The sequence below is a fragment of the Patiria miniata genome, unplaced genomic scaffold (genome assembly GCF_015706575.1).
Source record: "Patiria miniata isolate m_02_andy unplaced genomic scaffold, ASM1570657v1 HiC_scaffold_30, whole genome shotgun sequence".
Lineage (NCBI taxonomy): Eukaryota > Metazoa > Echinodermata > Asteroidea > Valvatida > Asterinidae > Patiria > Patiria miniata.
Genome location: NW_024037070.1, coordinates 8,387,697 through 8,412,652, shown reverse-complemented (window position 1 = coordinate 8,412,652; position 24,956 = coordinate 8,387,697). Strand labels below are relative to the sequence as shown.

At 39.9% G+C, this 24,956-nt stretch overlaps 1 protein-coding gene across 2 annotated transcripts in view; it reads right to left on the bottom strand.

The window, feature by feature from the left end:
• Positions 1-1,876: 1,876 nt before the first annotated feature.
• LOC119739282 (dynein heavy chain 5, axonemal-like) overlaps positions 1,877-24,956 on the bottom strand; it is a 38,898-nt gene continuing 15,818 nt past the window's right edge. The window contains exons 2-27 of one of the 2 annotated variants that reach the window (XM_038214157.1): positions 24,341-24,475; positions 23,319-23,406; positions 22,978-23,013; positions 22,276-22,436; positions 21,677-21,805; positions 20,827-21,054; positions 19,966-20,142; positions 19,340-19,453; positions 18,445-18,552; positions 17,745-18,054; positions 15,826-15,962; positions 15,560-15,645; positions 14,525-14,846; positions 13,527-13,733; positions 12,882-13,053; positions 12,223-12,368; positions 11,505-11,661; positions 10,529-10,807; positions 9,573-9,760; positions 8,882-8,999; positions 7,960-8,298; positions 7,192-7,427; positions 6,276-6,494; positions 5,220-5,521; positions 2,827-3,067; positions 1,877-2,103 (exon numbers count right to left, since the gene is read on the bottom strand). In XM_038214157.1, coding sequence (XP_038070085.1) covers positions 1,900-2,103; positions 2,827-3,067; positions 5,220-5,521; positions 6,276-6,494; positions 7,192-7,427; positions 7,960-8,298; positions 8,882-8,999; positions 9,573-9,760; positions 10,529-10,807; positions 11,505-11,661; positions 12,223-12,368; positions 12,882-13,053; positions 13,527-13,733; positions 14,525-14,846; positions 15,560-15,645; positions 15,826-15,962; positions 17,745-18,054; positions 18,445-18,552; positions 19,340-19,453; positions 19,966-20,142; positions 20,827-21,054; positions 21,677-21,805; positions 22,276-22,436; positions 22,978-23,013; positions 23,319-23,406; positions 24,341-24,475 — 4,839 coding nt within the window. In that variant the 3' untranslated portion in view covers positions 1,877-1,899. The remainder of the gene's footprint in view (positions 2,104-2,826; positions 3,068-5,219; positions 5,522-6,275; positions 6,495-7,191; positions 7,428-7,959; positions 8,299-8,881; positions 9,000-9,572; positions 9,761-10,528; positions 10,808-11,504; positions 11,662-12,222; positions 12,369-12,881; positions 13,054-13,526; positions 13,734-14,524; positions 14,847-15,559; positions 15,646-15,825; positions 15,963-17,744; positions 18,055-18,444; positions 18,553-19,339; positions 19,454-19,965; positions 20,143-20,826; positions 21,055-21,676; positions 21,806-22,275; positions 22,437-22,977; positions 23,014-23,318; positions 23,407-24,340; positions 24,476-24,956) is intronic. The other variant, XM_038214156.1, reaches the window with a different exon arrangement.

The window sequence follows — 24,956 nt, the reverse complement described above, 5'->3', positions numbered from 1 at the left end:
AAAAAAGTGAAGTTGTAGTTTTAGCAAATGAAGACTTATGACAAAATGTATTTGTGTTTATTGTTGAGTCAATATGTCACGCAGTGTTTCGAAGTCACAGTGTATTGATGTTTAAGGCACATGTAGAATGGACAAATATTAATGCAAATATAGATTTGTGTGTGTCTGAAGTAAGCATTTTAAGATATAACTCAGAAAGAAAAACAGATTTTTGTTTTAAAATGTGGGCAGATGAAAGTTTGATTAGTAACTTAAAAAATGAATTATTTGCAGCTTGATGTTGTTTGTTCTTATCATCGGAAGTAATCAGGGGGTATTTTAAGATCAATTGAACACCAGTTATTGTGTTCAGGTCTTTGTTATTGTTACAATACGCTTTGTATCTCTAGACCTTATCTGAAACATTTTCTTTAAAAGTTTATAAATCAAGGGCTTAACTGCATTCTATTTTTTATGAAGAAACTCTCTCAAAGAAATGAAGGGACGACATGGTTTAGGCCAAAAAAAAAGTCTCCGGTTTCTGGTATGGAGGTTGCCCAAAAAGTGGTGCGGCGACGCGGCTTTTTTTTTTTTTTTACCTGATTTTTTTGCTTCAAATGTCGGCTGATGACTGCAAATGGTGCCCGACTAAACTTAGTGCAAATATATGGGAGTCCAGAGAGGCCACATAAAGCATATTCTCGATCATAACCCCCTCTAAAAACACGTTTAAATTGTGCAGCAGCAGGATTCCAGTCAAACCAGTGAGTTTGGCGGTTTTGAGACATCATCTTTCATTGAAAAAAAAACTTTTTCATTTTGCCAACGCGCATGGCTACGGCGACGCGCGCGCATACCAGAAACCGGAGACTTTTTTTTTTTGGCCTTAGGCCAGTTCATCAATAATTTTTAAACGTAGTTCATTATTACTGTAGCCAGTCTGTCATAATATGAAGATTTAACTGTTGTGAATGGTAACGCCGAAACAAAAAAATATTTCTGCTTCCTGTTACCCTACCTACCCTATTTTGACAGCCCCAATTCTTTTGGGGGAAAATGAAGGGAAAGAACGGAAAACCATCAATTACTACCTCTCACCCTTGCTACACTCAGACACCGCCAAATGAACGTACACAAACAAAATTGCCCCCCTCAAAAAAAAAATTTCCCTACCTTCCTACCCTATTTTCAAATGCCATGTAATCGGAAGCAGAACTTTTTTTTTTTTTTGGCCTAACCACATTATTTGGATTTGAGGAAAAGATTTTCAAAAGTCCACTCAAACAATAATTTACAGCAAAATATACTTTCTAATTCAACATTTTGACACGTGTCAGACCTTACTTGGGTTGAATAATGACGTTTCAAGATTAGAGAAAAATTAACCCCAACTCCCTACTTACTTTTAGTAAGTAGAGGACCATTTCCGTCAAAATCCATCACTCACTCAGCTTCACATACATGACATGATGAAATCCACTGCTGAGGTGCTGGTGGATTTATTAATATTATTGACCTCAACTTCCGTTCAATCGATCACCCAGATAAAAATTGGGTTAATTCAAAAACGGGAGTCTGTGACTAGACTAGTCTGTGTTTGGTACCAAGACGTTCACAGAAAAAGTGAAAGTGGACTGGTGAGACTTACAGACACGTACTACTGCCAGACATAGTGCTACATGTACCAAGTCTGGTTCCTAGCTTCTTATATCATGTAATGTACATTGCCCTAGTTGGTATCTGGCTAAATCCTATTATTCAACCCAAAGCAGCCTTGTTTTGTAAAATAAGCACAGCTAAAAATAAAATGCATGTTGTAAATAATGGCCACTGAATCTGTTTGTACATTAACATTAACTGAGTAACCTGTCGAATAACCACAAACACATAAATAAAACAGTTATCTGGAATTTGGTTGCCTTACCTGTTACTAAGCAGTGACCCCAGCACCATGAGGCTGTCCTCCATGAAGCTGATCACCTCCGTGATGTTATCACCTCTCAGGAGGAGCTCCCCTCGGTTCTTGAAGTTAGCGAAGATGATCTCCCGAGCGCTCCATTCAGCGATGGTTGCCTTCAGCTTGGCTTCAATGTCTTTCTCTTTGACGGCTGAGATACAGATATCCTAGTCGACATATGAAAATAGGACTTCTTTCAGTACTACTTTGAAGACTTTTTCATTCAAAAAACTCGATAGCAGCATTTAAATACAGATCGCACCAGAAGATATTATCCAAAGGTAATATGTGGATGTAGGCAGAGATAATTTGTTTAAAAATTGTGGCCAATTAAAAAAGGAAGAAAACGATATTGATTTGATCTCTTTATCCTAAAACAAGTCCAAAAAAATTGCCACTGATTTACTGCAACACAGTTTGATTATAAAGGACTGAGAGAAAACTCCCCATAAAAAATGCTAAAGTTCATTTCAATAGCTTACTACTGGGGGGAGGGTGGCCTAGTGGTTAGGGTTCAAGACTCATGATCAGAGGGGCAGGGGTTCAAATCCAGCTGCTGGCCATATGTTGTGTCCTTGGGCAAGCCACTTCACCCCATTTGCCTCTCTCCACCCAGGAGTATAAATGGGTACCGGCATTAGCTGGGGAGTAACCTGCGATGGACTAGCATCCCATCCAGGGGGAATACAAATATTCCCAGCTGTTTCGGGCCAAGGAAACCGGAGATAAATGCCGGCCTGATCAGCCATATTGGCTCGTGACAGACTTTACTTTTTCCTTTTATTCTTGAAACTGGATGACTTATGATTGACTTATAAAGACTTGACAACTCTACCATCTCTGGCACTGAATATTATGCCAACCTCTGAACTTTGACCTAACAAACTGACCTCAATATCCTCCTTGGACTGGAGCAGCGGTGCCTCCATGATGTTCCTGAGACAGAACGTCTCACTCTCCACATCAAAGACGTGTCCCGTCGTCTCTGCCATCCTCTGCCAGTGACGCGGCTTCATCGCCTTGTTGGTCATCAGCTCCAGGAGAGGACACGTCTCGTTGAAGTCATCGATGGTGTTCTTAAGATCATTGAAAGCCGGCCACTCCTTCAATGCACGCGGAAGCTTGCGACATCTTTCCAAAGACACAGACTAACCAAGTTTAATGTCACGTCCTCAAAAATACCGACTCTTCTGTTTAGGGCGATGGCCAAGTTGTTACAGAAGCAATTTTATGTTTTCATTCAGTTGTGGAATTCTAAACTTCCTGTTTTATTTTTTAAAAGTAACCAATTAAAAACCAAGTGCAGGTTATCAATGATTCAATTCAATAACCATGTTTGGCCACATTTGCGAGCTGTAAACCACAGAAATATTAGACAGTTTTTTTAACGTACAAAATAAAACAAAAAGCGATTCCTTCTTTTCTCTTTATAACACTTTGTATTTTTGACAACTTCTAGCAAATTGGATATCATCTTAAACTTTTCATTACTTAGCTTACAAGAGGACTAAACTTTTCAGAATATAACTCAAAGAACAACACTTGGAAAATACAATCAAACAGCACTCATGAAATGTTATGGTTATGGTTAGAATACAAAATGCGAGTATAGTTTCACCGCAACCATGCACAACCCAATGCACACCAAACATGAAACATGAACAAAACTCAGGAATTTTAACATTAATGATCATGCAATAAGTCTGTGGGAATTTTATAAACGGAATTAACTGACCAAAGTAGGGTACCCTATTGAAAAAACACCCGGATGCCTGTTAAAGAAATCCAACCCAAAAAATGAAATCTCGGAAGTTGCTGTTTACATTGTTCATGAAAGTCCGCACAATAATACTACCACGTCGCTGCTTCAATACAGAAAAATACAAGTGTGTACAGTGAGTTCTTTAGCGTTACAGTTTAAAGTACATTTTTGCAAGCGTCACAAATGTGAATCCATTTAGTTTTTCCATTTAGCCTGGTTTTCATTTTGAAAATTCCCAATAAATGACATTCAAAATCTTTCTTTTTCATTGTCTGAGAAGATACTAAGTAATATGTCAAGTTTATTACAGGTACCCGATTCCATAATCTGGAACCGATTCCTGACATCAGCGGTCGGTACTCGGGCACCCGATTCCGATGCACAGCCCTAGACGGAAGGTGAACACATTGACTTAAGGTTTTTGAATAGGACAAACCAAAAAGTATTTGAAATGCTGATTTTTTTTTCACCAGGTAAATATAATATCCCCAGAAAACTTCACAATATGTTTGATTCTGATAACTTTCGGGATAGATTGTGGAATCCTTTTTTCAGGAATTTGGCTAGCTGTGGCTCAGGTTTGAGTTGTGGGTGAAGGGCTGGTGGTCAAGGGCGGGTGGGGTGTTAGGGAAGGATAAGACATTCTGTGCTGGTTAGGGAGTGTCTTTAGAAGACGTCACAGGCATCCATCATGCAGAGGGCAGTGAAAGGCCTCACCGACAAACAAACAACAAAAACAACACCAACAACCGATGCAAACAGCCCACCTGTTAGTAAACAACTCACAAAAGCAAAGAGAAACGGAGGTGTTAAGAAAATACAAACAAAGCAAGGATTTGCAAACAGAAAACATGCAAATAGAAAACATGCAAGGAATGTGTTAAAATTGGGATTATGGAACATCTGATTGAATGCACTGGCAGACACTGATTATTTTGATCACTTTTGATTTGTACTCAAAACACAGGGATAAATGAGGGTTAGTCAACCACAACCTTAATGCCACATCACAACAAATCGCCAAGCCAATGGAATTCCAAAGAGTTGTAATAAAGTCAACCACAAGTCAAAAATGATCTATCACAAGTCAATCACAAGTCAGTCACAAGTCAAGTCACAAGTCAAGTCACAAGTCAATCACAAGTCTATAACAAGTCAATCACAAGTCAAATCACAAGTCAATCACAAGTTAGTCAAAAGTCACAAGTCAATCACAAGTCAGCCACAAGTCAATCACAAGTCAAATCATGAGTCAAATCACAAGTCAAGTCACAAATCAATCACAAGTCAAGTCCCAAGTCAATCATGGTCAATCACCAGCCAATCACAAGCCAATCACAATTAACAGAGGTTGAACAATAACAAATAACTGAGCCTTTATCAAAGTTACTTCGAACAGCTTGTGACTAAACTTAAGACTGGTTGACTTGTGATGGACTTGTGATGGACTTCTAATGACTGCTAACGACTTGTGATATCCTTATTACAACTCTAGAAACCCTTTTTCTCTTGAGATCGCACCTGTTCTGAAACTCAATCAGTTCCTGGTTGATCTTCTCGATATCCACATCCACCCACAGGATATCATAGTATCCATTCACCCGATCGATGACGTCGTTGTACAACCCGTACAGCTTCTGCAGGAGATTCAACTCCTTCTTGATCTGCAGCAGCTCTGGGTAGTCGGTGACCGATAGGCCGAAGAGCTCCTCACCCCCGGTGTAGGTGATGTACTTGCGGTACAGGGTGTCGAATCGGTTCTGGTAGATCACTAGACGATCACTGGCTTCCTTGGGCGGGATACCGGTGACCATGGGGCCGCTCTGGAAAGAGGAAGACAGCAGGGAACAATGAACGAAAGTCAGAAAGTCGATCATAAAAAGAATTTGATGATAGTGCAGGGATATAATTTCGTCGTGTCAGTGCAACAAGGTCGTAACTCCATTCTGCAACAAAGTCGTATCTCGCGCCAATACGCTCCATGCAACAAGGTTGTATCTCAACGTCCATTGACTTTGCGTGTACATCCGGGTTATTTTAAGCAAGATACGACCTTTTGACATTCTAAAACTCGCGTTTTGCGTCGTTCATGCCATTTTAGGAGATACGACCTTGTTGCACTGACGCGACGATTTGATATAGCTGTTTTAAAAATCATGAAGCGTTACCTGCAAATTTCACCAGAATTGAAATGTATTCAAATTTGGCAAATTTGCAGCGCAAAAACTTGCAATGACATCACAAATTCATGTTCATATTGGCTTTCGTGTTGAGTATGAACTAGCATTTAAGCCGATTCAATACATGACTTTTGATTTGTGAATGTACCAATGCTGTAGTCACAATACATAGGGGATGACGCCCCAATTTTGAACCCCAACAAATGTGCAATTAGTTAATTAGATGTTTGATGTTTGAGGCTGATTCCTAAAGCAAGACTCCTATGGCAGTTGACAGTTAAAAAACGAACACAACTCATTAAATAAACCACATGGTGAAACTGACAAGGTTCATTTTGTATCAATATAAGGACAGGCGAAGAAATCAAGTGGAGTGGAAATCGAACCCAGGACTCACATCGTGATAGTCACCGTAGAAGTCACCACAGTCAGAGATGAAGTCCTGAACATCGCTGAGCAGACCCCCACGGAAGTCTGGCTGGATCTGCAGCAGGTGATGTGACATCTCGATGGACTGAGCAGCAACCCTCTCCCAAGAGTAACGCAAGGTGTCCACCTTCTCTGCATCCTCCTTGGCTATCAACAGCTCGTACTTGTTGAGGAGGGCGTAAGATTCCTGTTGAGGGAGGCGGTACAAGACAGGACCAGATTAGTCTGGAGCCAAGACTCTCTCCTTTGATACAATAAGGAGAAATTAAAGAGCTCTCCCGCAAAGTTGCGTAAAAGCTTTTGTTTTTGTTCCGAATTTTTTTTGTTTCTTGGGAGTTCCATCCCAAAATCCTCTTTTTTGGCGTTTATCTTTGTCATATATCAATCAAAGTTAGCATAGGCAGAGACCCCATAGCAAAGTCATGCAGTGAAAAGTGACGTCATAATTACGTCATCATGTGTCATAGATGAAAATTGAGGTAATGTCATAATGACGTCCTCATATGATTTTATATGGACTTATCGCAATATCTCACAAACGCAACTTGCTAAGTTCAAAATTCTTTTTGTAATGGGTTTGTTAGGCCATAGACAAGTGATGACTGGTCGTGAAAAAAAAATTATTCACAATGTTGTGTACTTTTTTTCACTAGTTGTAAAAAATTTGCAACGTCCTTTATTTTTCAAACTCAGTCATGAATTTTATCGCATCAAAAAAACTTGAAAAAACAATTCATGTCTCGTGAAAAAAAAATCAAGACGTGGCAAAAAAATTCTCGTCTTAATAAAAAAAAAAATTCTAAAATATATACATATATACTTGTGATGACTTGTGACTGACTTGTGATAATTGATTACACCTGCTCTAATCTCAATCCACTTACCTCAATAGGACCAATCTCCATATCAATGCGGATCTCATTGACCCGCACCTCCTTGAGTGACTGCATGACCAGCCGAATATCGTCCAGATCCTTGATGGGTCGATTCAACCTCTTACTGACTTCATCAATGAAATCAAAGATCTCTTCCATCATGGTGCGGTATTTGTCATTACAGGCTCGGCTGTAGGCTAGCTGCCAGGCATGGGTCTCGGTGGTAAGGGCTAGCTTCAGGTTCTCTGTAAAACGAAACAAAAATAAGTCAAGGTTATTTTTTAAAATCTTTATAAACCACTTTTTTTTTACCCAGTGTTCAACTGTCCGAGATGTCGGGAGGTGTACATGTACTTCATATAGGGCTTTTGAACTTGAGATTCACATTGTAACAAAATTAAAAAGGGCCCAGGGTTAACTCTTTCCATATTTATATATTTACGTATGTCTAATGAGCTGAGGTCAGAGGTTCAGTTATGATAAAAAAAAATTCAGAGGACAATGACTACGACTTTTAATTTTGTAGTTCATTCTACAACTTTTACAGCCATAAAACTGCATCATACAGCTTGTCCAACTTATCAGAAATCTTCTGTGAGGCTGTAAAATCCCCCCAAAAATTGCACTGAAGTCCAAACATTAAAACAAATACACATCTACTTTTTGAGCCGTGAAGTTGAACGGACTCACCATAAGACTAAATTTACATTAATATTTTTAATTTTTTAATCTGAAACTAAAAATCAGTCTATCCTTCACATCCAATTCCACACTGACCTGTGAATAGAGCGATAGCGCCAACGTTATAGAACTCCGGCTCGGCAGTGATTTGGGCTTCCAAGTCACTATAGTGAACCAGCATGGCCTGGAAGTCACTCAGCTTGGGTCCAGCCGCCAGGAACTCCTCCAGCATCTCGCTGCGCTCCTTCTGCCAGATGGGATGGTAGTGAGCAAAGCGCTCCAGGGCTGTGGTCACCTCCTTCTTGGTGGAGTTGACGCAGGTGGAGAGAAGGGAGACCAGCTTGGCGATCTCTTTGTTCTCGCTGACGCTCTTGAAGTAGTTCTTGACAGGGATCTGTGGGGTGATGGCCTGGACTGGGGTATCTTCTGGACGGCCTGTTAATGGTAAAATGACAAAAATACAAAATATTAATTTTGGGGGTGCATCATCCTAGGGCTCATACCAGTCAACAAAAGCTAACTGACGTTTTCTGGAACATGAAATAGTGTAGTGCTTGAACTGTTAGGAAGTTCTGAAACTTTGGGAGTCAGGTTGGCACAGTGGTTACTTTCCTCGCCTTCCATCGCTGTGGCCCGGGTTCGATTCCTGCCAGAACCACATGTGGATTGGGTTTTCAGTCCCTACCTGATCCGTGGATTTTTCCCTAGAATATTCTTTTGGGTTTTTACTCCCACCTCTAAAACTGTAATTTCTTTTCATTGTCTCCTCTCCACAGGTTTATTTAGACTTTCGAGCTACAGTGCCTAGGACACTCTTGAGGAATCTTTACATTCATTACCAGAAAGAAATTGAAAAAAAAAATTAAAAAAAATTAAAAATAAACACTTCTCCAAATAAGATATCATTTTGTAACTTAGTCATTCTCATTCTCATCAGTCAGTCTCCAAATGCAAAAGCTGAACCCACCCCCCCCCAAAAAAAAACAATAAAAAATCTTGATCCATATATTTATCTTACCTCCTTTGCGAGACACGATATCACTGCGGGAGCTCTCAGATGCAGCCATACTGGAGATGCTGCTTCGTCTTCCTTGGTCACCGAGGGCGATGGCTCGTAAGTCTGCCTCCTGCTTGGCCTGTGAGAAGAAAATCAATAAGAGTGACTGTTCATTGCAAGTCAGTAGAGGTAGGACCAATAAGCGGAGGAAGAAGTGAGACAATAAGGTAATTGCTCCCACTTCTGAATAGTAATAGAAACTGCCAATGTACCCTGTTTAGATGCAAAGAACCACAAAGAGTCAAAAGATCCCCCCATCCCTGCCATTTAGAGATGTTTCTTCATTTCAACTTTGACCCGTGTAAATGCCCTGTTCTGTTTCCCAGTCTACTGAAGAATTAAAAAACCATTCATAAAGAATTTTTTGTAGCAAACAGTGATTTCAACTTCAGAAAATATCCAGATTTTTATTGGGTTTCATGAGACAGTGCTTAAAATATTCTACTTGGCAATTAAAGAGATTTCCCGAATTATAAGGTACTGAAACTTGGACCCAATGACTAACAGATTTCTCCTGGGACCTTAGGGAACTTAAAAATTAATGAGTTATGGCTGCCAATTGGTATCAGCTGCTTTCAGAAGCACACGTGCAATTGCAAGTCGTAGTCAAGTAATCTGGGCGTGGCCTTGCAAGACCTGGACCGGTTCTCACCTTTGACTTGCGTTCTTTGTTCCACTGAGCCACGCCCTTGGCCACGCCCAGTATCAACTGAGCGGCTTTATTGACAGCTTGTTGGACCTCATCCAGGGCCGGTTGCATGATGATGTTAGGGATGGACAGGGTCACGTTGCAACGGAAGAAAGGGCTGTCCTTCTTCTGTATGTCGCTGCGTTGAAGGTCTTAAAACAAAAACAAGAAAGCAAGTATTTTTTTACGACAGTTGAATTATTTTGGCAGTCTAGGGGAGGGTCCAGACTCAAGTAAAAAGCAAAAGCAAAATTTTTTTTGAAGATGTCCACAACTATTTATAAGATGGAAATTGCGTCGGGGAGATGAATATACATCTCTTCCATCAAATTCCATCTTATTAATACTTTGGTTGCGGCACTTGCTGCTGTAACAAATTCGAACCAGCCAACCGACAAGCTGGGTGGTCATGTGGTCAGACGTCTGCACTAGTAAGCGGGAAGTGGTGGATTTGAGGCCTGCCTGAGTAAGCTTGTGATGTTTCTTGCAACTCCTTGGACAACACTGAGTATACAGTGTTTATAAAATATGTCAACAACTTTAATTTCATATTCACGCTTGTTTTTAACCCTGACCAATTAATTTTCCTCTGAAATTCTGTGAGTAACAACAGTTTTTTAATTGACAAGTTATCCCAATGCATATGTGTGGTAATACATGTAAGTAATAAATGATGGAAAATGTACTCCAGGAACGTAAAATGTTAAGTGGCTTTTCTGAGTCAAACAATTGGTAGCTCGTTGTGATACAAATCCATTTTTTAAAGGCCTGTCTGCACCCTTTCAGCACTGTCAATACTTCTTCAGTGCCATGTTCTATACAAACATCCTCTAGATCTCCAATACTTTTAACAACACACACGCTGAAGCCTGTGGATACCCCAAGTGTCTGAGTGAAAGGGTTTATAGTCCATGACTCACCAATGTAACTCATGTGAGAGCTGCTAGTCACTCTCTTGCGGATGGAGTCCAACGTCTGCCGAGTCACTTTGAGCAAAGCGTCCAGGTTCCGATGGTTGAAGTGAGCCAGCAGTTCTTGGGCTACCTCCTCCAAGTTCTCCTGCATCTCTCGTTTACGTTTGGCGACGTTCATCGCGGCGGCGGAGTGGGCTCGAGATCGGCCACCACTGCCTAGGCTACGAGACGTGCTGCGAGCACTCAGGCGGGACGGGGTAGGGCTGGTATGACGCTTCTCCCCATCTATCAAGACAAATATTTTTACATCAAAAATCATCACCATGCGAAACTGACTGGGGTCTCTTTTCATCAATATTCAGTTAAATACAGAAATCAACGGGATAAGGATTCGAATCTCCAGAAAGAGAATTCCAGAGAGTCATACCAGTGTTGGCTCAATTCCAACTCGTCCCATTTTGTGTTACGTGAATACTGAATGTTCATAAAGGTCAGGCCCTAAGCAAGAAGTACGAAAAAAACTTAATTGTGAGTCAAAGAAGCCTTGTATTCAAATTAAGTGACAGTTTCAAGCAACTCTTCAGAAAGAAATTTCTTGAAACTGTTTAAAAGATAATTTTGCAAGTAAATTTTCTTGCTAAACAAGAATCAAATGGAAACCATGCACATCACTTACCACACGGAAAGTGGCCAGTTACCTTTTTGACAATTGAATCTACAACAGACATTTCTGAAACCGTGGCTTTGTCTCAAGCTTCACCTTCAGAAGATTTGAAGCCTTTGTCTTGGGGAGGGGGGTGTCTCCAGCTCAATAGGCCTTGATCTTCTTTAAGAACTTTAGATCCTCAAACATGATGCTAAAGTTCCAATATGTCTTTAATTTTGTTTGGACTTTGAAGGCGTCTTCATAATTTTGAAGGCACAGATTAAGCCAGACCTGAAGCAGGCCCAGATTTCATAATCCCTTTACAAGATGTCTTACTTTCTTCAGTGACATCCTTCTCTTTCTCCTCTTCGTCCTCTTCTTCCTCTTCTTTCTCTTCTTCAAAGCTCATTAGCATATTAATGACCTCATTGGCTGCCTCTTCGACCTGAGTACTCTTGTTCTGTATGGTGATGGCGCCACGGTTACACAGATCCTACATCCAAACAAAACGCATCATTAAATTTGGAACAAATTCGGACGATAAACAGGAAACTGCTGTCAACATTTCTCTCAGTCTTCCACAAAGCAGAATTTTTTTTAGGACTTCGCAATTCGAATACTCCCCAAGGAACATCAAATTGGGAGTCTAATGTGCTTACAACATTCAAATGAGAGTACAATCTGGGTTTTTTTTATACTTGTTCCATAATATTAAATCAAAAGTTAGCATATGCAGCATTTTTCTGACAAGAAACAGCTTTGAAAAGCCAGGGCCCAATGTTATGAGTATGCTTAGCAAAGATATTGTTCCATTCTGACGTCGTTAGTAGTATGAATCACAAGACATTTTGAATGGAAACCTGTTTTAGCTAAGCCAATATTTTCTGTGTTGAGGAACTTCTTGAAATTTGTCACAAGTTCCTGTATTAGCAAATTTCAATCCCTGGAAAGTTTTGATCCTCTAATAACTCCATTGCTTCACGTATCATTCATTGGATAACTTATTCAGGATAAGCAATGTTCTATTATCACAATTCAAGTTGTAAGTACCAACCTGTGTGTTCTGTAAGAACTGATCAATGGTCCAGGGTTCATCCTCAGGCAGTTCACACAGCGGAGTGGTGCTCATGTCCAACAGGACTGCATTGATACGGAACTGGCACAGGTCGTTGGCTCGGTCCATCAACAGCTCCAACTCACCTTAAAAATGAAGAGAAAATGCATGCTTTAACTTGGTACTTACTTGGTTGGTTCTTCTCCTAAGGACTTCCACAAGGGAGTATAACTAGGAGGCCAGAAACACCGGGGCAAACCCCTTCCTTTAGCGATAAGTGTTACTGGGTTCTTTTACGTGCGTTAGGCCTTATACAACACACGGGACCTCCGGCTTAACGTCCCATCCGAAGGACGAAGCAATAATGGTTAAGTGCCTTGCTTAAGGGCACAAGTGTTCGGGCAATGACTTGATTACAGCTCTTATTCTTTTAGAGCCCGATTCTTATAATGAGAACCTTCCTTCATAAGTTTCTTGAGCTATTTAGCCCTTGAGTGTCCTAACCTCACCTAAAGCTACAAAATACTACTCAGTAGTAACCTGTAGTATGCATTTCTGGTCCTTGACCCCCAAAGAGCCCTAGGACGTTAGGGTTAATGTAGTACAGTTGCTAAAGGGTTAATTGAACTTGCTGTAACTTGAACAGACACCTATCTTACCTAATGATTTGTAGACAGATTCCACATAGCTATCAATATTCATGCTAGTCCATGACAGCATAGTCAGTCCTGGCTCGATCACGTTGTCTAGCTTGTTGATATGAGGTAGCATCAAGGGCTCAAAGACGGGGTGAATCTTGGCACGCACTCGCTTGTTCTCCTCCATCAGCAACTAAAGGGGACGCAAGAAGAAAGGACAAAACAAATTATGTATAAACCTTCTCACGCAGAATGGTTCTATTTAAAATCTCAAACTACGGGGTAAAGAGAGTGCATCTGAAGATGTGTGAAGAGCGTGAAATTAATTTCAATTTGCATAAAAAGTGACATTCCTTCACTTTGAAATGCTGCAATAGTATATTTTCCCCTCAAGAAAACAACCCAAATCTTCCCCCTTAAAAAATGCTTCTGAAGCTTGTGCTGACAATGATTATAAGTAACCACATTTTCAACGCAGTAATAGGAGGAAATATTTAAAATGGCTGTAAACTCTTCCCATTTTTATTATCATGACATAAGTAAACATTTTAGACATTGTATCTTATATATCTTAAAGATCTTGTGTTGTGCAAAACCCTGTTGCACACTTTGATTCTTGTGACGGACATAAGAAACAAAACAATGATCCTGAGAATTCCTTCCTACCTGTAATTTATTGAAGTTTTCTTTGAAGGTTCCCTGTTTCTGTCTGATGGCCCGAGCAGCCAGCGGGATGTCAAGACCCAGACGGCTCATGCACTCCGTCTCCCTGATCAGGGTCAGGATCTGAGGGTCAAAGTTCACGAAGAGTTCGTTGGTCTCTGGGTGACTGACCAAGAGGGAGGCGTGGAGACCGGACTTGATGGCTTCAACCTGTAGCGGCAGAAATCAGAAGAAAACAAAAAGGTAAGCCGAAGTTAAAATGAGATTTCTCAATTTTTTTTTACATTTTTAAGAGACATGCATCTCACTTCTTTTATGATCTAGACTTTTCAAATGACATGTCATGACTTTTGATGGAAAGTTTGACTTTTTTTCGCACAAACTAAGTATACAGTATACGGGTCATTCCATAAATTTGGGGTCCACTTTTTTCTGTCCCTGTTACATCTGACGTCTATGATTTTATAATTCTGATGCACTCCTTAATGCAGTCGTCCTCCAAGAGTGATTATGAATAGCAGACTACCTACCTACCGTAACCAACTTTAATATTACTTAGTAACTTCTCAGACAATGAAGAAACTGGTTTTGAATGTCTATGTGGAGAAATTTCAAAATGAAAACCCATCTATATGGAAAAACAAAACAGATTCACGTTTATGACACTTGCTAATTTAACCATTAATTGCTAAAATACACCATTGCTAAAATACACCATTAAACTACATGTATTGAGCTAACTCTATACACACTTGTATCTTGTAGTAACACATCGATGTGGTATAGTATTATCATGCAGACATTTATGAACAGTCTGTACAGCAACTTCTGAGATTTAAATTTGGGGGTTGGTTTCTTTCACGAATACCCGGGTACCCGTGTTGTTTTCAATCGAGTATCCGATTCCCGTACTACCCATTAATGCACACCCCTACAGTCGATTACAACACTGGTCTTGCATTGTGACATGTGACAGCCTTGTGATAATAACTCATCTTTACCTGTCTGAGCCAGGCCCGGTGATACAACACCTCAAACTCCATCAGGACCTTAGCCAGTTTGTTGTAATTCTTGATGATACGCTTCGCCTCAGCTCCTTGGAGTAAGTGAGGCATAGTCTGGAAGACCTCCATGGGTTCCTGGATGCGCTGGAACATCTGCCGCGCCCAGGTGATCTTGCCGGCGATGGGGGGCAGGTCGCGGGCTACCGGCGGCTCGTTCTTGTGACGCTGGTAGTTCCGGGAGGTGTTTTCAATCTCACGGCCGAAACGGGAAAGGATGAGGGCGTACCTCTCAGTGATGCCCAGGCCAGTGATGGTTATCCTGAGGTCGGGAAAAGAAAAGTAAGACACGACAAAATATATTTTATTTTCAGGAATTTATTTAATCTTTTCAACTCCGCTCCATAATAGTATCTGATACAACAGAATGATTCAAAGGCTCAACAAAGCTAGTTTTATATTAATGCCAACACTGTGATCACTACTGTGTCGTGTTCAATAAACTCAATTTTGTCCATAAGAGACATCCATACAACAGAAAATGAAAGTTGAATAAAGGTCAAGGGTCATGATGTGTGCCAACCCACCAAATTCTCAAGTTTGTCATGCTATTTTGACCTCTAAACCATACACACTGCATGGATGCAGTGGTTCAACAAATCTTTTGACCACGTTGCAATGGGATTATTTTGACATTGACCGGACCCAGGCTCAGGATTGTTTTTCACAAACGTCGATGCTAGATTGGTTCAGGGCGTCATCTGCAGGTAACACACCCTGATATTTCCGGCCTCGCTTGCTGCAAGTGGGTCACAGAAAGATTTTCCCGCCTCACTCGTTGCGAGTTTATCTGTCATCCGTTACGAATACCGCAAAACCTTTGCGTGTATAAACGTCATCCGACATGAACTGGTTAAAGCACTCACATCTCAGTGATATGATTAAGTCCATAACAGTGACAATCTGTAGACAACTGACAGAAATATCCACTAGCATGGAAACAACAGTTTAATTGAAAAGATAGCAATCCTTTACCTCTCAAACTTCTTGATAAGTTGCAGGGCCCTGGGCACATTATAGATCTTGTCGAATGTAGCGTCCATGAAAGCCTTGATTTGTGCCTGTATAAATAAACAAAGTGTTACCAAACAAGCTTTGCAAAGTAAGAAGAACATTTCCAGTCTGTTACAATCCCCGGCCCAACTTCAAATTCAGATTGCTTGACGGAAAGAATAAATAAGAGGAAGTACAACAGAGAAGGTCTGAATATTCTCTTTAAGATTTTCTTTAAAAACACTTACTTGCAACTCTCCGATACTCCTCTTGAAGTCTTGGTAATCGTTGTCGTAGTCCGTCTTGCGTTGATCCAACAGATCGTAGGGTTTCTTCTTCATGGAGGTGTAGATCACCACAAACTTGTTGGCCATAATTTCCATGCCTGTGGCAAAAGATGAAAGAGGCTCACTTTTAAAATGGCAGAGAAAAACAGTACACGGCAGAGGCTGAAAAAGAAAACTTCAACCAAAGCAGAACAGTTGTAAAAGCACGCCAGGTAATATTCTGAACTTTCTCTAAAGAACACAGCGTACTTTTTTCAGTCGTTTCAGGCCTTAGTGAAAAATAACATGAAATTTTCAACCTTAACCCTAACTCCCTACTGAGTTTTACTGAGTAGAGTTCCAAGTCTGTCAAAATCCATCACTGACTCTGCTATACATAAAGCCAAACGACCAAATCCATTGAAATCCACCACTGGTGCTGGTGGATTTTGATGGACTTGGTACACATGGCTTATCTGCCAAAATCCCACCAAATGGGGCAATGGATATTGATGGAGTTAGGGTTAAGCATGAACAGTGACAAACAAATTCTTGGAAAGGCCTTTTGGTAAACTCTTTGGTCAGTCAAACAGTGCTAACTCAACAACTCTTTTGTTGTTGTTTTTCTTCATGACTATTCACAGTGCTTTAAATTCATATAAGTTGAATCCCTCTCCCAATGCATTTAAAATGTCAAAGCTTGGATTGTTTTCAAAAAGTTGTGTTTCAACCGGATGAAATATTGAAGATTGACAGGTGTTTTTCAAGCCTTTTCTGACAGATTGATACATCAATGACATCCTGCCTCCTGCTAGACTACAGGTGGTCTCTATGTAACTGTCCATTCATGTAGCGATAGCCATGTGATGGCCACAGCATCTATTCAACAATTTCCTCTTTGTTTTCCGCTGACAAACGACAAAACCTCATGTTCTGAATTGTTAAGTAGATTATGTCAGTGCGTTCATCACACAGCTTGTCGTCTGTCACTTTTGCAGATGGACTCAAGGCAGATGGGAGACGGATTGGGGAACTTTTCCAAGCAAGGTTGTTCAACTTTTCATTTACCATTTCAAGAGGATTCACTGATAGTGAATTCAGGGGAAGGCAGCATGTAACTGGGCAATTCTAGCGTTATGAAAGGAATTGTAATGTTTAGACGGAGCTAATTAACCATGATATCTAATTAACGATTCAGAGAACTGATCCTACTCTGTAATCTCCTTATTAAACCATTATTAGATGATGGATGAGTAAAATTTGAAAAATACATTTCCATATTTATTCACTGAGCTCTTAAAAGATGTGTCTCGGACACTGCATAAAACTGGAATTGCCCAAATCTCTTCTCCTGTTCTGATTATCCACACATTATTTTTTTCAGTGAAACTTTTGATTTTCCCTTCACATGTGAGGCCTGTTGCTCTTCAACGTTTGGCAGCAAACCATTGGTTCTTTGGCTATCCATTATTCCCTCAATCCTCAGGTTCCCTACTTTTTCTAGTCAAAACAATAACCGACACAGATTCTTATTGTATATCTTTGAAAATTAATTAAAGAATAAGGAGAACACTTAAATGACACATGACTGAAAAATCTAAATAATTTAAAGGATCAAGCAAAATTTGACCAAAGACTTGAACTAATGAACTCTGACTGTCTTCTTCACAGCTTTCAGAAACTTTTTCTTAATTGATTAAAAATGTAGACTTTAAGTATTAAGAAAACAAGACTGAACGAAGAACTGATTATTAATACTTTTATGCCAAAACAAAAACAAATAACAAACCTAGTCCATGTTATTTAAAAATCATGATAGAGCATTACACTGAGCTGTTTTAAAAGGCAGAGAAAACAGTCCTGTAATTTCCTTCATTCAAACCAAATCAATGTCTCCTTACCCTCAATCCGTGTCTCAGCCAGATGCGAATACATCTCCATGGTATCAAACATGTCAATGATCTTCTGCAGACGGCGCTCGAAGGTGTCAAACTTGCCAAAGATGTACATCTCGGAGAACTCAAACTGCCGCTCGTTGGGCATGGTCTCCAGCTTCTGCTTAGTGCGTTGGAAGTGTCGCTGGTACTCGTGGTTCAGGTGGATGCATGCCTTGAGTTTGGGGATCAGTTCTTCCGTTGGCTGGTCCCAAACATTCATGGTACCCCGCTCGCTGATGTAAGCCTTGCACGATGTGATCATTTGGTTGGTTACCTGTTAACACGATGTCAGTAAGGATTCATTTAAAAATGGGTTCTTCATGTGTACGTTTTCACCATTTAAAGAACTCCCCCAAAATAAAGAAACTGGCAGTTAACTTGACTCACTGTAAACTCCTTTGTACTTTATTAACTTGAAAACTATCAGAATCCATCCAAATCTATGAGCAAAACATGAAATTCAATCGATACTAAACTTATAAACCATTTTCATACATCTTCAATTACGATGTAAAATGAACATTTGCAAATTTACAGCTGTACAACATACACTTTTTAATCTTGCACGTCACAAACGTATGATGAGCTAGTAATTGTTCAGAATAGTTTAAGCATGTTGCCTTTCTAGTCGAGAAGGTGGAAGTAGGAACTGAAAGCACTGTACCTTGACGAAGAGTGAGGTCATCCTTTCAGAGGTATTGTAGAATCGTGATATGCTGTGGATCATGCGGATTGCGTTGATCAGGCCGGGAATGGTTTCAATCATTCCAATCTAAAAATGGAAACAAAAATCAGTAGAATACAAGGCTTTAGAAACAAGTCTGGGGGGAAAAAAAGTTTCGTTAAAATTACTAAGCTGTTTGACAATAATTTTGTTGTACAAATTGCAGAGTTTTTTTTAAATCAAATGATGTGGTTAGCTATTCTCATGCAGGAACTCTAAAGGGTCCTCTGTTATCTGGTCCAGTGGTTACGGTGTTTGACTCATGTATGATGGTGCATGGGTCCAAAACCTGCCAGGACCATGGTGTTTGTGCCCTTGGGCAAGACACTTAACTACAATTGCCTCTCTCCACCCAGGATGAATGAGTACCTGTGAGGACAGAGGACCGAACAACAGGATACTGGGGTGGTTTAGCCCTTCTCAGCGCCCTGTTTGGGCGGTGGGTACGAGCGAAGAATGTGTGCTGATATCGGCTGCCACGTGGTCTCGTGGCCTAATGAATGAGCGAATAATTGCACTTTGAAAGATTTTTTTAATAGCGAAAATATTGGTGTTTGCGTGTCTTTACTGGTTCATCAATGAGAAGAAATATGCATGCATGTTTGACACCATTTTTTAAAAGTGAATGTTAATAAACACATCTGTTTGACACGTCTTTATGAAACAGGAATGCACATAACCATGAATTACACAAAACTGTCCTGTTAACAGCAGATTTTTCCATTATTTACTGCGGATGATGTTGTATATAGAAATATAATTTAAATTTTTTAATATTTTTAATTATTAAAAAAAAAAAAGGAATGAAAACAAATTCAACAGAATCCGGACTTACAGGATCACTGTTGTAGAGAGGATCACAGAATTTATCCAGCGTGTACAGGAATTTCACATTGTCCTTAGCTTCATTGGCAGCGTCTGTGATGCGTCGATCTAGATCCATCCAAGTCTGGAATAAATGAACAACAGAGTAAAACATACAACCACTGTGTAACACACAAATACAACATAGATAAAGGGAAAAGAACTGGTTGAAAATTAATAGTCCCAAAGGGCTAACCGATAGACTGATTTAAGGAAAAAAGGTACATTTGGCACATCAACATATACAGGAGAAATAAGTCTACTTTGGGCAGCCTGTAGCTATAGACCAATCCGGGCACGCTGTCAATTCCATCATGAAGGCCCCCTTCAATGGCGAAAGCATTGTGCTAACTAGTGCTCAGATAATTCGCCATGTGGCAGTCGCTTTGTACAATAGCATGCACAATGGTTTCTCCATTGAAAGGGGCTTCGCGTATGCAGTGATCACACACCTGGATTTGTCTATACTAGGTCACGCCAAGAGATTTAAGTAGTAAAATTACCCCTCCAAAAGGCAAATCTGGCCCATTTTTTGTAAGTTGATCATTTGACGACACCTGTTGAAGCCTGGACATAATTTTGATATTTTTAACTTACCTTGATGGAGCGACTCTTTGCTGCTTGTAGGACTCCCAGCACCGCCTTGACCTCTGGTTTCTTCAACTGCTCCAGCAGGTAGTTGAACCGAGCCATTCTCTTCTTCCAATGTTCCAGCTCTGCCCGAGGCCCAATGTTGTCGGCCTCCTTGCGCATTTGTTCGCTTTCGGTTAAAACCTGTGAGATTAAGTTAAGAGTATATTTAACGATACATAATTCTAATTTGATGATTTAGGATGTCATAGTAAAAAGTGGATGCACAAATACTTGTTTTTATTCACTGCAAAATGTAATCATTCAACTGAAAACAATGAAGACACTGTTCAGTTTTGAGATTTTCTGTTGAAATTGTGAACCCAAAAAAGTTGCCCACTGAAAACATTTGTGAGAAAACTTTGCTTGCTGGCTTACTGAAACAACAACAAATCACCAAAGAAAGAAAATTTACGACAGCAAAATGTCGCAAATTCTGGCAAATTGTGGTGCTAAAAAAGCTGTAACATTAAGCTTTCTGCCTGAAATGACATCACACTTTTGCTCATGAATATGGATATTTGCATTAGCATAAAAATCAAAAAGGCACCCAAATGCCCTTAAAATGAAAAATGAAAATTAGGTTAAATGGGACAAAAAGGTGCATTTTCAAGGATTGCATTAAACAAAATTACATTATACGAGCCCTTTTAAGCGCTGGCGTTGGGACTTGCACCCACAACCTCCTGCTTATAAATTAAGAGTGCAGTAAAGCTGTGAAGCTGTTGGAGAGTACTGAGCTGACGGGGCATAGAACATCATGTTGTTGGGCAACATTCCATCAAACTCCAGTGTTAAACTGTTCAGTATAATCATCTCCACACTTACTTGTTCGATCTGTTTGATCCACACCGCCATGATGCCCTCAATCAACTCCAGCTCCTGGGTACTGTTAGCCACAGTGATGTAGTCTGAAGCCTTGGTCAGCTTGCTCAGATCGTACGTCTCACACTTGCGAAGCTCTACTCTCTCTTCAAGGGAATCCTGGGCGGCGTTGAGGATTGTCACAAAGGCATCCAACGATTGGACGAATTCTTTACGAGTTCCCTGATTGGCCTAGGATAAAAAACAGACACGCTGGGTTTGGTTCGGTGTTTTTTTTAATTGTTCACAAGAATCAATATTTTAAACAACAGGAGAGGAAAAAGATGTTAAGATAAAGAAATGTACTTTACAAAACTGGAAAACTCAACGGACACTTTTGCAAATAATTTCTAGAATTTGCAAGAATCAAAGTGCAGAAAATTGAAATAGTACATTGATTTGTACTTTCAAAAACAAAACAGAACGTCAAGCTCGCTGTGAACTACTAGTGGCTAATGGAATAAAATGATCAAAGCCTTTCATTTTTGGGGCAATTTTGGGGTTGTAGTCATCTTATTTTGTTATATCTGTAATGGGAGAAGCGATAGAGTGAGAATGGTTGAAGAAATTGTCATCAGAAGGTATGCAGGTTTTTTGGCCAATATTATAAATCTGAAGAAAAAAACGGAACCAATTTCAGCTGCAAAACAGAAAATTTGCTTAGGAAATGTATGTGTTAAGCAACATCAGTTGAGAACTCGTCTAAGGTTATACACATTGCATGACTTCTCGGCTGCCAACCCATTTTTGTAAGCAAATTTTGTTTGGTTCTTAGCAACGTTTTATACCCAAAATTTGATCCCGTTGTGATTACCTGAGAGCCAAGTTGACCCCAACCATTCTGGTTGCCTTTCAGGAACGGCAAGAAGATGTCGCCCAGGTACCTCTCTATTGCCTGGAGTAGGCCAATCCTGCCCGTGTCCAACGAAGTGAAGATCAAATCCTGAAAATCATCACAGAAGGAAATAAATTCAATTCAGAATGATTGACTTTGTGACTTCTTTTGATAAAAACAAGGTTTGGTTTCAAGTCAAATTTGAATTACATTAATAAGTACGTTTGCATCATGCAAATGGAAAACTATTCAGGGAGGACAGTGCATTGAAAAGTGATGGGACTACCCTGGTAAAATAATACAAAATAAATATATAAATAAATACATAAAGAGAGAAATTTGTCTTTCACAAGACGTGGCTAAGTACAAAACTGAGCTATGATTGTGTCCACTGTCATTATGTTCTCTGGATGCGAGATTTGGATGGGGTCTGTTGCAACAAACAAAAGAAACTAGCAAATTTTTTTTGGGGGGGGGATGACATCACTTTGTGCATTTTATCCACTGAGGCTACAATGTGCAATGAGTCCTTACATGAGGGTTTGTTAGTTACCTCTGTCACGAATCAACAGACTTACTTTATGGACGTTTTCTGCAGTGATAGGCTTGCTAGGATTGGCTCGTAGGAAGAACACGCAGATGCCACACAACGGTGCGTCCACACCGTCCGTTACAAACAGCTTAGGTTTGCCGGTCTTGCCCGACTTGACGCTTGCTGGACCCAACCTCATCGGCTCTCCTGAACAAGAACATGGTCTCAGAATAATTAACGATTTGTCAAGACACCTCAACACCTGGCAAGTTCTTAGCATTCTCAGTTACTAGGCACGGGTTCAATTATTTCATCTTCGTCTCTGCTTGACTGTGAGGGTTTTTTTTATTCGTTTTGTCCTCTTGGGTGTTCATCTGCTTCTAAAACTTGCACTTCCTTTCTTAACCATCTCACTTCAAAGGAAAAAAGGCTTCCTATGATAGGTTATTAAAACAAAAGCATAAATTGATGAACTTTTAGATAAGTTTGTGCCCATCTCTTGTTAGTTTTGGGTGTTAATACGATTCAAAAGGAAACAGTAAAGAGCTAAAGATGTGGCAACAGGGCCATCACTTTATAAAATGGATATACATTTTTAGAACTTGTTTGCGTTATCCCTGCTTTTTCCACTGAATGGGGAACCTTTAATTTACAGGTCTCAATATTTTTTTTCTTGTTAAATCTTAACTAATCTGTATCATTATTATGTGGAAATTGCGAATAAATCAAATCAAATCAAAAACTTTACCTGTTCCTCCATCTTGAATCCAGGGATGTTTGCCACCTACAAAAAAAGGCAAGCCATCACAAAAAAAAGGTTAAAACAAATTTAATAAAACAAAATCTATCAACTTTGTCACTCATGTGTGTAGTTACTACTGCTATGAGGACACCTCACTGCAAAAATATGTGTGAATTATTAGGATTTTTATTACAACTAGCAATACTTCTTTGAACAGCAGACTTCTAATACAGTACAGAATGCAAATGTATTGCAATGCCCCCTTTACCAACTTATAAATCAGTATTTAAGTTTTTACAATTTTTGTAATCAGTCCTGCTTTCATATATGCCATGATAACGACCAACCTGTTTCTTGGGACATGTCCATCTCCTGATAGAAGAACATGAGGTGGCTGGAGGCCTCCGAGTCAAAGAATTTATCCATCTTCTCAATCTGTTCAAAGACAAATACAAGCATCAATCATGAAAACTGACTTCGCTTTAAAAAAAGAAGAAAGTTATTAGATCTATTGCTGGCAAATTGATCATCCCTTTGCAAGGGTGACATCTCTGGCTAAAAACTAACCGCAAGAGGTTAGCTACTAAAATTTGATCGCGAAGGAAATATCTAGAAACCCACATTTTGTAGTGGAAAATAAAGCTACCTTTGAAGAAAAATGAAGAACGAAATACTTGCGCAAATGGGCAATTCTAGCATAATGAGAGGTTGTAGTTGAGTGTCTTGCCCCAGACAATAAAACATAAATATCTAATAAATGATTCAAATTGATGATCCAAAACTCGTAGTCTGTAATCTCCTTGACCATTACAAGATGATGGAAATATACCAGTAGACCAATACATTTTCAGGTTTATTCCTTGGGCTCTTAAGGCCACAAAAAAAAAGTCTCTGGTTTCTGGTATGGAGCTTGCCCAAAAAGTGGTGCGGCGACGCTGCTTTTTTTTTTTTTAACCTGATTTTTTGCTTCAAATGTCGGCTGATGACTGCAAATGGTGCCCGACTAAACTTAGTGCAAATATATGGGAGTCCAGAGAGGCCACATAAAGCTTATTCTCGACCATAACCCAATCTAAAAACGCGTTAAAATTGTGCAGCAGCAGGATTCCAGTCAAACCAGTGAGTTTGGCGGTTTTGAGACATCATCTTTCATTGAAAAAAAAACTGTTCATTTTGCCGACGCGCATGGCTACGGCGACGCGCGCGCATACCAGAAACCGGAGACTTTTTTTTTTGGCTCCGTCACAGAGATTGCATAATGCTGGAAATGCTCACGTGATCTTCTGAGCACTACATGGCTTGTGTTCAGAGCAACGGGAGCCAAACTTTGAAGATCACTCTTATTTGGTAGTAATGTTTTACAACTTACAGTGTTTCCTTCCAAGATGGCATCCTCCACCTCTGTCTTGTCCAGACTGAGACTCGCTGCCGTGGCATCAATGATGAATTCATGACGGGAGTCCAAGTGAGCTCGCTTGGCTTCCTTCTCCTCCTTCAGCTTTTGCTGTTGGACATTCAAGAAAATCACCAAGAGGTTAAGAAAATAATGAGCCACAATGAAAGAGGCTCCTTGTATGAAGTGGTCTCATCCAATTGAAAATCCCCAAAGTTTTCAGACTTTGATTTCAAGTATTAAAGTTAAAATGTTCACAATAAACTCTTAAAGGGAATATACATCATTTGCTTTTGCTGTAATTTTCAGAAATGGATGGAATTGGGGTGTTGGAAATATATAGCAAATATAGTTACACTGACTTTTTGGAGGTTTTGGGTTCGAATATGCTATAAAAACCAAGAAAAACAATCATTTTCCTGTAGTCTGGTTCCCTGACTCCATTTAAGAAGAAACAGAGCAGTTAACATATATTTGGGAATTGTAAGGTCAGGGGACCAGGCTAGCTGGCTTGTACCCGTTCATAGGTGTGTAATCGATTGCAAACAAGTGCGATGGTCAACTGGGGCCAGTATTTGAAAAAAAAGCCAGT